Source organism: Sturnus vulgaris, chromosome 1, assembly GCF_052056855.1.
Source record: "Sturnus vulgaris isolate bStuVul1 chromosome 1, bStuVul1.hap1, whole genome shotgun sequence".
Classification (NCBI taxonomy): Eukaryota; Metazoa; Chordata; class Aves; order Passeriformes; family Sturnidae; genus Sturnus; species Sturnus vulgaris.
This window is the reverse complement of record NC_142243.1, coordinates 29,717,171-29,733,627: the sequence shown is the minus strand read 5'-3', so window position 1 is coordinate 29,733,627 and position 16,457 is coordinate 29,717,171. Positions and strand designations below refer to the sequence as shown.

General features: G+C 35.3%; 1 protein-coding gene across 3 annotated transcripts in view; it reads left to right on the top strand.

Moving 5' to 3' along the window:
- The window catches only part of SNX13 (sorting nexin 13), a 65,198-nt gene that overhangs the window by 23,887 nt on the left and 24,854 nt on the right, over positions 1-16,457 (top strand). For all 3 annotated transcript variants that reach the window (XR_015802787.1, XM_014894396.2, XM_014894397.2), the window contains 10 exons: positions 1,681-1,783; positions 6,614-6,703; positions 7,140-7,261; positions 9,683-9,804; positions 9,949-10,050; positions 10,697-10,785; positions 11,231-11,314; positions 13,689-13,827; positions 14,269-14,357; positions 15,016-15,115. Coding sequence is in view for 2 of the 3 variants with exons in the window: in XM_014894396.2 (XP_014749882.2) it covers positions 1,681-1,783; positions 6,614-6,703; positions 7,140-7,261; positions 9,683-9,804; positions 9,949-10,050; positions 10,697-10,785; positions 11,231-11,314; positions 13,689-13,827; positions 14,269-14,357; positions 15,016-15,115 (1,040 nt within the window). In the remaining variant the exon portion in view is untranslated. The remainder of the gene's footprint in view (positions 1-1,680; positions 1,784-6,613; positions 6,704-7,139; positions 7,262-9,682; positions 9,805-9,948; positions 10,051-10,696; positions 10,786-11,230; positions 11,315-13,688; positions 13,828-14,268; positions 14,358-15,015; positions 15,116-16,457) is intronic.

Genomic DNA, 16,457 nt, shown 5'->3' with positions numbered 1-16,457 from the left:
TAAGCATTTACACTAGAAGATTCAGGCTAGCTAACAGATTCCCTGAATGGTCAGACTATGTATCCTTTTCTAGTGCTCACAAGATTTTACATTAGAGAATAAAATGTGTTTGGTTCTGCCAGAGAAGGAGCAGCTCCTAGCATTTCTAGCATAAAACTGAAAATACTTCAAGGCATCTAAGAAGATTAGCATTTTTTAGAACCATGTGGGTAGTATTAGTATTTTTTGAATGAGTCATTAACTTTAAAAGTATCAAAATATTTGAGAGAAATCAGAGGTATAGTCTATAGGTAGTTATTTCCAAGGCTTCAGTCCTTTTGAGTTAAAGAAGAGAAGCAACTGGCTGATGTTTGAAGTTAAAGTTGATTATAGGCCGAACTTGAGTATACTGTTTTCTTTAAAAGACAGCTGAGTTTTCTAATAGAAAAGTCATAGATAAGCAAAAGAAAATACAAACTTAAATAATTAAGAAGAACCAAAACATTAGTGAAATTAGTATTGAGATTTTTCTAAGGAACTTCTTGTCTGTGAACTCTCATTGGTGATTTTAAAGTTACAAGGAGCAGGAGGGAAATTAAACCTGCTTTTATTTCTTGCTGTCATATGGCAGGTAAAGATAGCTGTAGTGGAGTTAAGAGTATCTGATGAACTCCTCTTACACATTGTCAAGTAACTGATAATAATTTGTGTAGCCTTTTTTTTTTTTTCCTTCTTTCTTGGAATTAACCTCACAGCTTCTGATTTACTGGGCCTCTGGGTTTCTTTTGAAGAATTTTTTTAATTTTCGGAATTAAAACCTTTAAATGACATGTTTTAGCTTGGATAGGATATTTTCTCTAGTCTTATAAATGAGAGTATAATGTGTCAACAGCTATCTATATTAAAAAAAATATTACTTCAGCACATTTCAAGCCTGGAATGCCTTTGTGAGTTCCTGTGGTCACAAATGCTGGTCAGCTGGCCTTTAAATTGAATGCTTTGAAACTTGTGTAAAAAGCTCTATGTGTTTAGCCATCCCAAGGGTAATCTATTTCCTTTTTGTCTTTGCTCAATATTTCAAAGGCCACATGCTCTCCTTATGCTATGATTGAAGCAGACACTAGGTTTTCATCTATTTCTCAGTAAAACCTGCTAGATGTTCATGTGTTTTTGTGCCCTAGTGTCATAAGCTGTAAATAAATTCTTGCTGTTCTAGCAAGGGTAAGCACAATGTCTAAACATATGCAGCAGTTAGTTATGCTTGCTACATCAGTTTATTCTTGGACTGTGATTTTGTGGTTTAGACTACAGTAGAGCAGCCTACAGAGTTTATTTCTTCATAGTGTTGGAGACTCTCCATGTAAATGCCACCAAAGCAACTTCTGTATGTACCCCTCTTCCCAAGTGCTAATATGTGTGAGCACAGGCAGTGTGCCATCACAGCAGGCACACTGTAGCATAGACAGTGCTATATAGATCTTCTGTGTGGTAGGAATTTATCAAGATAGACAATACAAGACTGGGAAACTTCATACTTAGGGTTGTGTCAGTTACTTTGAGCAGCACATTACAATGTGAAAAAGCACGAGAGTAAACAGTGAGGACTGTTGTGTATTGTCATTTTATAACTTCTGTTAAATATTTTCTAGAGGTGTGAAAATGTGGCTGTTGTTGTACCTGGTATTTCTTTTTCCATTTTAGGGGTTTTGCGGTTACTCTTTTATTTGGAAAAAGCAATTCAGAAAAATACCTTGAGCAGTGTGAACATTCGTTTCTCCCTTGTACATCGGTTGGGATCCCTAAGGTAAGAAAAGTTTTCCAGTCTTGACTTCTGGATCAGATTTTATAACTTGGTTAGAAATAATCAGTTTTAATGTAAGAATTGTGCCATTTCTCAGTGTAAAAGAGCCTTCTTTTATCTTTTGAGTCAGCTGCAATGTGTAAGTGAAATGCATACTTTTCCTTTATGAAATACAAGTTTTTCAATAGGTTATGGAAAGTTTGATTAAAGTATTGTTTCTTCATTGTGAGAAATGAGCATGATATGACTGGCTAATATCTGTGAGAAAATTACTAAACCATTCCTTTCTAGACTACCTGTGTGTCTTGGTTTGTTTTGGGGGATAGATCTTCCTTGGTTTTATGTGCAAGCTTGTTACAACTATTTAGGTGTCTTCCATCACTGGATCTGTAGTCTCTCCACTTTTGATTGTGGTCAAAAAGCTACCTGCCTAACTAAGAAAGTCAAACTGTTACAAAGTCTAGCTTTGCAGTACTTCAATGATGTAGTGGTTATCTTTGGCTCTCTTCAAGACCAAGCAAAAATTCTGGAAAGGCATAGAAGAATACAGAGCAGCAGTGGAATCCACTTTTCAGCTCTTTTCTTTCCTGAATACCTCACCGACATATCATTTTTGTTAATGGACTTAAGTTCAGGATTCCTAGCTGGATAAATCTGCATCTGTTTAGTACGGAAAAAGTTGTTAATAGCCAAGAGGTAGAATTTCTAGGAATTCCTGGTTTATGAACCAATGCATCTTGTTAGCTCAGAAGTTTATATATATTTTGGCCTAATCCATTTGCGCTCATCAAAATAAACACTTCAACCCAAAGATTGCTAATTATGTTTAATTTAATAACTGAAGCATCCTGTTCCTTCTTAGCTGTCAGTTCACTACACTTCATGTTGTCTATCTAAGGGGGGGAGTGTTCAGCACTATCAGTAGCACATAGAAATTTACCTTGTGATTCAGTAGTATGTTTCCCTGTCAGAGAAATTTTTCTGTGACTGGTTCATTGCTTGTTTGGTAAGTGGCCTGTTCACTTAAGTCTTTGAATATTTTAAAATTAATCTGAAAGTATACCCTAAACTGTAAAGTAAGGTCACCGCTCCAGATGAAAAGCACAAAGATTAAGGGTGAAAAAGTAAAAGTCAGTGGTCAGCTAATGTTTCTGTTTTGTTAATGAAATCTCATTTTGGATGGCTAAGATTCTTGGTGCTATATAGAGCTTCTGTTATATAGGTTGTGGAGTGTTCCTTAATGTCCTGTGTTTTGAGAGCAGATTTAGAGGAGTTTTTCTGTTTTTTTAATTTCCTCTATGTGCTGAAACTTTTTTTAATGTTAATGTTACTTTTTTGGGTTCAATATGTATGTATGCTCTGATTGCTTTATAAAATAATAAAATCTTGTGGAGTTTTTGTGTAATCTTTGCAAATTCAGTAGTTTGACATCTTTAGATCGGTAGCTTTGAGTATGGACTATTGACACAGCACTTTCCTCAACTGACCTGTCTCAACTAATCTCTGCATTCAAGTTTTGTAATACGAAGGTATTTGTTTTTAGCTGACAAATGAAATGCTATTTGAAGCTGCTCACCAAATAAAATCTGTTTGTCTTCTACAATAGTGTTTTCTCTTTTGCTGCTGCGTTAAAGTAGCATTAACAAGTATAGGTGAGCTTTTCAGTAGCAGTGCAAGTAGAGATGAGCCGCAACTAAAATCAAACGTTGTTTGCTTGTGATTCCTATTTGTTATTTCTGTATTAAATTTCTGCTGACTTGTATGGAAGATAATATTTTTAACCTGAAAATTTTTCGTGTTTGAAATAATTTTGGCCTAAGTAGTCTTGAACAATGGATATTCTTTCTAGTGGCTGATGTGCATAGATTATACTTCTTCAATGAACCAAGTATAAGCTGAATTCACCTGAACATTAAATTATTTTATGGTAGTCTGAGGAGTAATCTGGTGATATTGGTTCTTCATAAGATGCACTTTTCATCAGAGTTTTATTCATAGCTTTGGGATGTTTTTTGAACTTAGAGATTTTCTTTAGGCTAAGATAAAATATTCAAATGCTAGATTTTACAGAAATCAGTTATAATACAGAGCATCAAAGTTATGGCTGGAGGTAATGTGTAGAATGTACCATACATCACAACACCAGATTTGGTGCTGATAGGTGTCATTGACTGCTGTAAATTATACTTATTAGCAAATATATAATGAATATCTCACATGGAGAATACTTAAGGTGCCTTTGATGGAAGATGTATACCTTTCTACAGTTTTTTTGCTTAGTTTATTTACATTCACACAGGGAGGCTTGATATAAAACAATGTTGAATGAAAGATAAGTTTAGAGCCTTATGAACTGTTAACTTGAATACTACTTTCAGTTGAAATTACAATTTCATTCAAACTTCAACGGAAGTGTGAAATATTTGGTTATGATAGTTGATGTCTCTAAGCTTCACCCAAAAATCAAAGAGTTTTTGTAGGCTGGGTACAATATTGCCAAAGTACTGTAAGAAAACAGTGATAACAACTTACAAGCAGAAGTTGCATGTTGCATCCCTGAATAGTCAGTGGCTCACATTCTACGTCACAGATTTGTGGCATATGTGTAAATGCTCTGTGTCTTGTCCACTCATAAAACCGTCTGACTGCAATTGAGGAAATAGTAGCACAGTCTAAATGGGGCATATTTCATATTTGACAGTTACTTAACAGTTTCAAAAGAGGACTTTAAAAATAACCATTAGTGCAGAGAAACAAAGGTCTGAAATAACTCAGTCAGTGCAGTTAGATGCTTACAGAGCCTGGATTTGTTTGTGCTGCATCTCACTTTGTGGAGTCTGTGTCTTGCATTCCTCTCAGGTGCTTCCTCCCTGCTTAAAATGAAGCAAGAAGATATCAAATGTAGAAACAAGCAATATCCATTTTTGCTAACCAATGATTTTATAATGGTAGAGTGCATCAGACAAATTGTGAGTGAAATGGCAGTCAAATGGGACAGTTACCGTGTGAGTTGGGTCCTTCCTTTGAGTCTGTCTTCTGTGTCAGTGTCTGGAAGGCAGAAGTAAAACCAACAATGCTTTCCAAGTGAGGCTACAGTCAGCTGTTGTACCTATAATGGAATAAAAGCACCTACTCTAAATTTTAGATGCCTTCAGACATATCAAAAGCAAATTAAATTGTACTGCAGGCACATAAAGATTTCACTGGAGATAAAGAATAAGAAAAAATGGTCTAACCTTGTAGTTAGCTCTGCTTTGAGAAGAAGATTGGACAAGATTAGTTCCTGAAATCCAGATCAAAACCTGGATCCTGTGATTTTTACCAAGCAATCTTGCCATCTTCTCTGTGTCTCTCTCTTTCTTGTGCCTGCTGCTTTTTTTGCTGCTGCATTTTCCTCTCTGTTTTCCAAATGTGGTTTTATGCATGCAGTCCTTCAAAATTATTTTAACAGTTTTGTCTGGTAATTTTTAGTATGCTGTGCTTAGTAAAAACATTTGATTATTCAGTTCTGTATAATTTTGCTGTTTTTAACACAATCAACACAAAAATATTTTGCAAATGCATTAGTCTATAGGTGGAATATACTGTTTGAATTTGACCCAGTCTTATTTGTATTGAAGTAGCATTGTGGGTTCCCTTGTCTTGAAAGTTAAAAAAAATACGGAATTTTGCAACAAAATATTTCTATGTTGTGATACAGAGTTGCTTAAATAGGAGGATGATACTTTTTCTAGCCTCAGGTATTTCACTGCTATTCACTGTTAACTGATTTGAATGTAGATCCTTCGGGCAAGTCACATAGAATAAAAACCTTGGATATAGGGTTTATAATTCATTTATGGTTTTGGCAGTTCTTTTTTTTTTTCCAATATAGTTATAACTTTCTCTCTAGATCAAAGAGATTATTTGACCAATAGTGTAAGTTGTTGGGTTGTTATTTCTGTGAAAATAGTGGAGTTTATTGCCTATTTCATTGAAATTTTCTAGAAAGAAACTGCATCAGTCCACTTGAGAGAAGCACTGATAAAGGGAGATCTTTTTCAGTATGTCACTTTCCAAAAGTCAGCTCTGATGAGGTCATTCTTGGAGTTAACTGCTTTGAGTTGCAAATCCTTATATAAAGTAATTGCTTTCCCTCCTCATCAACTGCTTTCCAAAGGCTCATCCATTGAATAGCAATGGTACAAAAAATTAATTTCTCTTCTGGCATATAGAATAAACTGAGGTGGATAAAGAAACCAAAAATCCAACTGAGAATTACCTGCCTGAGATTTCACAGTCAAGTTCACAAACAAAAGGGGAACTGGAGTCTTGCACAAGAGCTACCTTGTGCTGGTGTTGTGTCTCCCACTTCTCTCCTTTTCTATTTGAGTTGTATTTCCTTCTGATTTAGTAGTTTAGCAAACACTTGCTCCTTTATTTTAAGCAAGAAGTAGGTTTTCAGGAGTTCCTCGTCGTTGTGCACTATATATAGAGAAAATTACAGAAACTATTGTTGCCCAGAGAGGTGGTGGATGCCCCACCCCTGGAAACATTCCAGGTCAGGTTGAATAGGGCTCTGAGCAACCTGATGTAGTTTAAGATGTCTCTGCTCATTGCAAGGGGGTTGAACTAGACCTTCCAACCCGAATAGTTCTGTGATTCTTTGATTATATCTTCTCTCCACTTATTCTTCTCTCCACTTATAATTTATATTATTATAAATCATAATAATATAGAAAATATATAAAGTCATTACTGGAAGTATATATATATATATATATCATAAGCAGTAGAGCTGTTTTTTAATTAGAGTTAAACCCTGCAAAGTTACATTTCCCAATCTCTTTCAAGTGCATAGAAGAAATGAAACGTGAAACCAGACCTATTAAGATTGATAGAAGACTGACAGGTGCAAACATAATTGATGAGCCTTTGCAACAGGTAAGTTCTAACCAGGACTATTTAATGTACTTTTATTTTTTTTGCAAGTATTGACTGTGTAATAAAGAAGTAGTTGACTAACAAATAGAATTTCAAAATTTTACCATATATGAAAGTGATAAATAAAAAAACTACGGGAGATGGGCCAGGATATCGGGCAATATTTGAGTATGTTTTCGTTATATTTTATTTTCTCAATGTAGTGGTGATAAAAACAATGTGTGCAATCCAGTCTGAAAAAGAAGCTTCAGTGTGGGAATTTTATTGTTTCACTCCCAATTTCATAATGACAGAGGAGTATCGTTCACTCTGGTAACCTTTTAGGAAAATTGCTATTGTGTTATCAGGCACAAAAAAAATGCTGTATTTGTTTTGGCTTTTTTTTTTTTCTGTTTCATTAGTTCTTTTTCTTCTTTTCTTTTCTTTCCAATTTTAGGTAATCCAGTTTTCCCTGAGAGACTATGTGCAGTACTGGTATTATACACTAAGTGATGATGAATCCTTTCTTCTGGAAATTAGGCAGGCTCTTCAGTATGCACTTGTTCAGTTTTCTGCCAGGTAAGATTTGTTTTTGTTTATATCAATATACTGTCGGTGATATGGTAGTAGATAAATGATTAAGTTTATCTACTAGAATAGTTCAGTGCATTTTACATAAAGAACACATAAAAAATTAGGATTATAATACAAGAAATACAATCTTTTGCTGATCCCCTAGAGCAAGAATGGTGATGATGGTATTTTGAAGTCATGATCTTTTGCAAAATGGCCATTTCAAAATTTAGATTAATGTCTAAAATCACTGAACTGCCTTTTTTTTTTTTTTCCTTCTCCTTGTTTACAACTTAAATATTAAGTTTGTGAACCATTACCTCTTTGTATTCAGGACTTTTTCATGTAAAGAGTAGGAAGAGTAGGGCCACTCCTGAGGAAAGTCTGAATTCAGTCCAAAAGTCTCAATTCAACATATATATCACCTTAAATGATTTTTAGAAGTGGTATGGCTCTTCCATATGTAAGAACAATGGGTATTTTAAAAAGAATAGTAGTCTGGGGAATGAAATAGAATGTCACATATGCAAACTTTTTTTTTTAAAACAGGATTGATTGAGGACAAATGGGTAGTTTGTTCATTACCCCTTATTTCTACTGCTGTTCCCTGACTTCCTGCTACTTGATTAAGCAACCTGTCTGGGAAATTCACTTCTTTAGAATGGCTGATTTCTCAGCCCAGGTACCACGTGCCTTTATATCCATTTACTTGTTTATTAGGTTTTTATTTCAGGTATTCATCCCACTGTGCTTATTGTTACTTGCTTTCTCTGCAGAAGAGGTTGTGGGTCACCTAAATATGAGTAACTTCTTAGCAGTTTTAAAGTGTTATCCACTCCCTCTGTTGACTTGAAAATATTGGTTAGTGTGTTTTTCTGACGGTGAGGGTCAAAGATGGAGAGCTGGGTTTAATACTAGGAAAAATTAATTAGAATATAATATTAATTATAAATATAATCTACAATATATAATATAATATAGTAAAATAATGAAAATCCTAGGAAGTAGTACTGAAATGGTGAAAATTGTGCTAAATAAACTGTTACAGCAACCAAACTTATGGTTGCATGAAATGGACCTGACTATCCAGCTTCAGTGTTTTTGTCTGTGGCAGTGTTACTTCATTGGACAGTGTCGAGCACGAGTTTGTGTCAAAGTAGGTCAAATTATTGCTAGTTTATTTTTCTTTCCTATAGTACTATAGCTCTTCAAAAATAGGCACTGTTCCTGTGCACTTGTCTTCTGTTGTAGAAAACAAATCCATTTCGCAGGCCTGCAGCAGTTCTTCTACAGAATAAAATGATGTAGTGTATTTATAATGCCTGTAGTTGGATATAGCTGAAGTAGTTTAGGTTAGTACCATCGCCTATAGTTTCATACAGCCTGTCAGCTTCTGGAGAAAATGAGTACAGTGGGAATTTTGTATTCCCTGAGAGCTGCAGCTTTGGGAGCCTGGGGTAAGGCTGCCACCCAGAGGTTTTGTGCGGTTCTGTCTTGTGCGGGTGGGAGATCTGTGTTGTTTGATCAATGGCCCTTTGGGACAGCTCAGCTTCTTATTTACACGTCTAGATTTTGCAGTAGCCTTCCCCTTCTTTCAGAGTCCTTTTCTCTTTCTCTGTCCTTGAGAAAAGAAAGAGCTGATAAGGGAAAAAACACAAAAAAAGGAAGTGCTGTAGAAGGATTCCTGCTATAGCAAAGTGGGCATCTTGAGAGAGTTCGGGTAATAAAATACTTAGTGTGGTGTAAGAGCTATTACTAGCATGAAGGTTCATTAAATCTATAATGCACAGTCACATTTTTAGGTTGCCTAGTTAGGCACAGATATCATAAAAATACCTCTATCCTTTTTGCACCATTAAGGAAGTAGTTTTATATAAATCTAACAGTGACTTTTTTCTGATCTAAACATATGTGTGTTGTTGGAAGAGTATGCTAAGTACCTCATATAATCCGTGGATTCAAGTGTTGGTAATATTAGATTGTGTTTAGTTTCAAGTGAAATGTGTGTTTTCTCACTGGTGCATATTCTGCAATTCAGAAGAAAATTATTTTGATTAGATGTCTTCCAAAGTGGTAAAAAGTATGCCTGAAAAAGACATGGAGAATATTTTAGTTTTATGTTGTGAACTGTTTATATCAGGGCTTCTCACAGATATTTGACAGTGTCACAAATCAGAGCACTATTCTAGATGCAAATGTTGACTTTTAGCTAAATCAAACATAAATATTAACGTCGTGCAAGAGTGGTATTTTACAATATTTGGGTTTTCAGTGGATAGGCAATTAGGAGACTGATTTATTTCTTTGCTTTTCCATGTTTATTATCAGTGTGGTTCTTGGCAGGAAGGAAGGAGAAGTAGGAATTTATTATTGTTCTTTGTGTTCACAATACAAGAATTAATTTCCATGGATGTCCTTTACTAATAGGTCAAAGGAAACAGACTGGCAGCCTTATTTCACTACACGACTTGTTGATGACTTTGGCACTCATCTTCGAGTTTTCAGAAAAGCTCAGCAAAGGATAGCAGAGAAAGGCAGTCAGATGAAAGGTAATGTGAAGTATTTTTTTTGAGTCTGACTAGGCTGGTATCTTATGTGTGTAAAATACAGTTAGCTTTATTTTATAATTCAAGTTCTCTCTCAAGTTTCTAGTCTTCACAAAAACATGGATTTTTTTGTTTTCTTTTGCATAGATCAAGCTGAGGAACTTGTAGATACATTCTTTGAGGTTGAAGTTGAAATGGAAAAAGAAGTCTGTCGTGATCTAGTCTGCACTTCTCCCAAAGATGAAGAAGGTCTCTCAATATTTTCCTCTGTAAATATTTTAGTGTGGGAGACTAGATAAAAATACAACAATTATGTTCACAATATGAAACGCCTGAAAATCTTAGCATAACACTTTCAAAGTGTGGTTATCTACCATACATATATATTTCCTCTGCTTTGTACATATTAATGCTATAACTAAAATGAAGTATGTACATATTTAAGTCTTCCTCCTTTCATTGGAAGAATATTAAGAGAAAAAAATTTTTCCTGGGAAGAAGGGGATGCTTTTGCAGATTCTTACTGCTTTTCGTTAGATGTACTTTCCTTATTACAATTCTGTAGTCTTCCTTCAAAAAACACTATATTTTTAGGCAAAGTCTTGAAGAAGGGGAAAAACAGCTGTATATGTTAAGTAAGAAAAATGAATTAGAGTTAGGTTGTTGGGTTTTTTTTTTTCCTAATCTTGCAATTTGGCTTTTGTTGTCTTGGATTTGAGGCTGATCTTTTTCTTCAGTGAAAGGTGTTACTGTAATGCTTGGAATGTAAGAGATACATGATTGTATGTTTGAACTCACAATTAAGGATTTATCTATGGGATTTGGTGATATCAGGTAAAATGTGAAGCAACATAATATGAAATTATGCTGAGGAGTTTTTGTTTTCCTTCTCTAGGATTCCTAAGGGATCTGTGTGAGGTTTTACTGTATATATTGCTACCTCCTGGAGACTTCCAGAACAAGATCATGCGATACTTTGTCAGGGTAAGTACAGACTCTAAAAGTTATTCCTAGTTGTCATTAAAAAAATTTTAGATCTAAACTACTGGTCTTATTTTCTGAAATTGATCTAATTTAATATTAGGGTATTTTAAGTGTAGTGGAGTCTTGATAAGTATTTAATAGCAATGAACAGTTTGTCTGAAATACTTTTGAAGGTTCTTTTAGCTCTCTCTTAAAAAAGCACGAGAAAGTGGATGTTGCTTTTTTTGAAGTTGTTTTTTCTTGAGGAGGTTTTTCTTGTGATTCCTTGCAATTACACATTTTCATTTGTAGTGTTAATTGGAAGAGAATGTGGTAGTGCTTATTAAACGTTTTCTGTAATTACAGTTTTGTGTTTTAAGCTTTACACAGTGATGTTTAAATTGTTGCAATTTTAGTAGCTTTATGAATAAATGCATAAAATGATCTATTATCCTTGGTTTTTTAGGAAATCCTCTCCCGAGGAATTCTTCTTCCATTAATAAACCAGCTCAGTGATCCTGATTATATTAATCAGTATGTCATATGGATGGTAAGATTTAAAATGTTTAAAATTATTTGTATTTCCAGAACATTTTCATATAAAGCTTTACAGGTGTTCCCTGTAATCACTATGGATAGGTGTCTGGTATAAACGTTACATGGATATGTTGGCAGAGTTAGTGAACTTAGGGCTGCTATATTAACTTTTGTGCACACACAGAGAGTCTAAAAATCTGCACTCTTCATTTTGGTTGTTCAGCAAAAGTTCCCTGACTGAGGACAAATGTATCACAAAATGTAAAGTTGTCTCCTCTGACTGTTCTGCTTGGCTTTTTGGGAAGTATGGCAGTAACTGTGGAGGTGTTTTCCCCTGACTCTGTTTACAGTTTGGCCTTTCAAGCTTATGAGGCCTCAAGAATGAAAACTAAGAAACATTTATTTTCTGCTAAGGAATTTCAAGGCATTTTTTAGGACTATTTGTGTTAACCCTAAATAATTTAACTGAATGGGCAGAAACAATTTTTTTTTACTTTGATAAACTCTCTAATACACCTGAAAGAAGAGCTCCCAAACTTTTTGATGTAGTATTATATAGTAAAGCTAACATTAATAGAATATTTGTGCTTTAATTAACATTACTGGTTCTTTGCAAAGCAAGTTAAAACTTACTCTTATACATTATTATCCTTTATAGTTCATGACTCAAGTTTAATTTTTTTCCCCAACTTCTCTCTTTTTATTCATATATTTTAGTATTATAGTGTACATTCAAATTCTATGCTGAAAACACCCTTGCATTTCAAAGTTCTTATTATGTATGGAATTATGGAATAGCTTCAAGTGTATGTGTACAATGTTTCCTTCACTCCAACCTCCTCCATTTCATGTAAAAGTTTGCCTGTATTCTACAGGAACCTAGTTTTAGTAAGAAAAGATATTGCTCATCTGGACCAGAATTTTCAATTTTCAATTCCCCTTTCCTCCTACGTTTGTTCTTTATTTGTAACTTGGCTTCGTTCTTTATTTATTGAGCACTGTCCCTGGCTGCATCCAGAGATAGAATTCTGAGTTTTTTATAAAGCTTTCTGTTATGATAGTGATGTCCCAAATAACTAATTTTCAAAATTGCTTTCTGAGATGAAGAAGCAAATGTGTGGGGCAAAAGATAAGGAAAACATTTTATACAAGTCTTATGAAATGGAGATTGTTGCAGAAATTAAGGTCAGAAGTAGAGATGACTAAAATAAATCCTGGCTGCTTTTGGAACCTTTGACATAAAGTCAGACTTGAGTGAAAAGATCAGTTTTTGGAAAAGGGAAGTTTAATTCCTGGTTTCTAGGCATACCACAGTCTGATACTAATTCTGTTGCAATAAAATACAAAGCTTCAATATAAAATTAGAAGTTAATTCAAACTTCTCTCTTCGCTGTGAAATGCACAAATTTTCAGAATGTTTTAAGTTCAAGTATTGCTTGTACTATTACTTTCAAAAGCAGATTTCTAGGGAGATTTTTCCATTAACTTTGATCAATGGTATCCAGTTTTCATTCTTTCTGCTTCGTGCAGCTCATGTCAATGCACTTCTTCAGTGCACTTCTTCTACAGACCAAGTATTACATTTCCACATCAAAGTGAGCATTTATAGGAGATGTGGGTGAAGTGACTTTTTTAACTTCAGATAGTAAAGACAGCATTAGAACTCAACCCTTCAGCACCTGTGTGCAAGTGTTGTAAAGCTGCCAACCTTTCCCTGATCTCCATGCTGCATTCACAGCACAGTTTCCAGTGATCTTGGCAGCAAAGCAGGCTTCCTTCGCTTGCACAAATTCCTTTGAGTCCCTAGAGCAGGTTCACTCTATGCCAGTACTGGTAAAATAGTATGTATTTAAATAGCTTAATTGTATTTGCCAGGGTATCTGAATTAGGGTTCCAGAGAGGAGTCATGTGTTTGGGTTTTTTTCCCTCAGGAGGTTATGATTACATTGTAGAATGCTTTAATTCTTTTTGGAATTCTGTATCTTAAGGAGCCATTACTCTGGAAGCATGTATACTTGCAGGGAATCTTGGAAAAGCTTGAACCTTTTCAGTGATCTCACTATTTTCTGCCTACTTAGCTAAAGAGATAATAGCAGAAGAAGGTGGATTGGATTTTGGAGATCTTCAGGTTGATGGATTTTCCATGTGTCTGTGTTGTACTTCTTGAAAACAGGAAGTGATGATGTGAAATAGGCTTTGACTATGCATGCTTTTTCTGTCTTAGTCCATGTAAAATTTCAGTAACAAAAGGAACATTCAGAAGTGTCAAAAGAAATTTCAAAATGCCACTTTGTAGTGCTGTATCAAACTAATTCACTTGAACAAAAACCATGTCTTGTACTTTTCGCTGTTTTGCATTATTTACACTGTAAAACTTTGTGTTTCAGATTCGTGATTCCAACTGTAACTATGAGGCCTTTATGAATATTATTAAATTAAGTGATAATATAGGAGAGTTGGAAGCAGTGAAAGATAAAGCAAGTGAAGAATTGCAATATCTTCGATCTCTAGATACAGCAGGAGATGGTTAGTGCTGCATTGTTTTGCAAAATATGAAATGCATTTACCAGCATGATCTCTGTAGAATATTGCAACAATTAAAAAATAAAAGCTCTGATGCAGCATAATATAAAGTACTTTATTAAAAAAAAAGTTACATGAGAAGTGATAAAACTTGAGTTTTCATTTTCGTAAGTGTTTTGTTGGTTGATGTGTGTTTGGTTCCTTTTTGTACGTATATAGAGAATTTGGTTAGCTAAATGAATTTCTGTTAAAACTGCCTGTCTGGTGGTTCTGAATATCAGTAATATTTAAGGTACTAATGGTAGTCAATTAACCATTAATCTGAAAAAGGGAAGAGAAAATATTTCTTCTTGTTCACTTTCATTAGCAAGGTATTTAAATTGAAAAAAAAGGGCAACAATTTAGTCATCTGCATTGATTAATTGTCTTTGTTTTTGCTTGCAGATATCAACACTATAAAAAATCAAATAAACAGTTTATTATATGTTATTAAAGTATGTGATTCAAGAATTCAGAGGTTGCAGTCAGGAAAAGTAAGTGCTTTAAATTTTTTTTTTAGTTTCAAAAGAGTGAGGTTGCAAATAGCTGACTAGTTGTTCATTTTGCTTGTTTTATAATTAAGAGTTGATAGAGTTGGTATGTTTGGCTTTACTTAGTTTCTTGACTCTCTTAATTTCTCCTAGATGTGGTTCCAAGATAATGTAATATTCTGCATGTATTGACTATTAAAATGATTAAGCATTCTATAGCTGGACCTGAAGGCATTGCTGTAATAGCTAGAAATGTCTTATAGGCAGGAGAAAATGTGACAGAGATGAATTTAAGTTGTGATGACCTGCGGCCCAAGAAATGCTGAAATTAACTCTTGTTAATTGATTTTCTGCTACTGTCACTGTTGATGAGGTATTTGGGGTTATTTTGACCTGAGAGTGTTACATGAACAGCAGTATTAAAATCCAGCTTATCATGTAGTAGAATAGCTGCAGCCTGTTTTGAAGGCAAATAATTAAGAAAACATGACCTTCTAATCAAGACCTTAATTTACTAGTGATCATGAAAATAGCTAATAATTGAGATTCTGCTTTATTATATGTAATGTAATATTTTTAAACCTATATGCTTTGTGGTAAGTAGAAGTTTTAAAAGGTAACTTAAAATAAGCCTATGAACACACTGGACTGTATCTTACAGGAAATAGATACTGTGAAACTGGCAGCAAACTTTGGAAAACTTTGCACAGTCCCTCTGGACCATATTCTGGTTGACAATGTTGCACTACAGTTTTTTATGGGTGAGTGATAATTTGTCTGATCTGTTTTATTTATAAAGAATATGCTAACTCACAAGACTGTATACTTGGAATTGCTAAATGTCAGTGCTTAGAATATCCATCAGTTTTGTTGGTGGTTCTAGTCCTTTTAATGCAGTAGATGGAAACAGTCCAGGAAGTTCCTGGAATGCATGGGAGGTACTTCCTGACACAGTTGGTGAGGCAGCCAACCTAGAAAGGCACCTGTCTGAACCTGTTGTTTGCAAACAGGGTGATGTGATAGTTGGAGGCTGTCGTGGGCAGAAAATGAGCGCCCTCAGTCAGTTTGCACTAAGTTGGGCAGTGTTCATCTGCTGAAGGGCGGGAAGGCTCTCTAGAGGGAAGAAGGCTGGATTTGTGGTCCAAGATCATTTGTATGAGATTCAATAAAGCCAAGTGCCAGGTCCTGAACTTGTGTCAACCCCAGGCAACTGGAAAACTGCTTGACAGAAAAGCACCTCAGGGTGCTGATTGACAGCAGCTGGGAATGAGCCAGGAGTGAGTCCAGATGACCAAGAAGGCCAGTGGTATCTTGGCTTGCATCAGCAGTAGTGTGGGCAGCAGGATTAGGGCAGTGATTATCCCCCTGTACTCAGCACTGATGAAGCCACACCTCAAATCCTGTGTTGAATTTTTGGGACCTTCACTACACGACAAACGTTGAGGTGCGGGAGCATGTCCAGAGAAGGGTACCAAAGCTGAGGAAAGGTCTGGAGCACCAGTCTTATAGGGAGTGGCCCAGGTAACTGGGGTTGCTTAGGCTGGAGAAGAGGATGCTCGGGGGGACCTCATCACTCTCTACAACTACCTGAAAGGAGGCTGTAGTGTGGTGAGGGCTGCTCTCTTCTCCTAGGCAGGAGGAAATTGCCTCAAGATGTGCCAGATGAGGTTTAGATTGGGTATTAGGATATATTTCTTCACCAAAAGGGTGAAGCATTGGCTTGACAGGCTGCCCAGGGAAGTGGTTGCATCACCATCCCTGGAGGTATTTATGTAGATGTGGTGCTTAGGAACATGGTTTAGTGGTGGACTTGAAAGTGTTAGACTGGCAGTCTTGAACATCTTTTCCAATCTAAATCATCCTATGATTCTTTCAACCTGTGTTTTAGAAATTGAGTTTGAACTTTGTCTCCGTTTGTATCATGCTGTACAAGCCTGTTATATTCACAGGGTAATGATGGATTCACTTTTTACATGTGCATTTGAGGATTCAGTGCTTAGTTCCTAGACTTTGTTCTCAGTTTTTCTTACGGATTATCACCAGTATGTATATATGTATACATGTATACACATGCATATCACCTATATGTATATGTATTTTTTA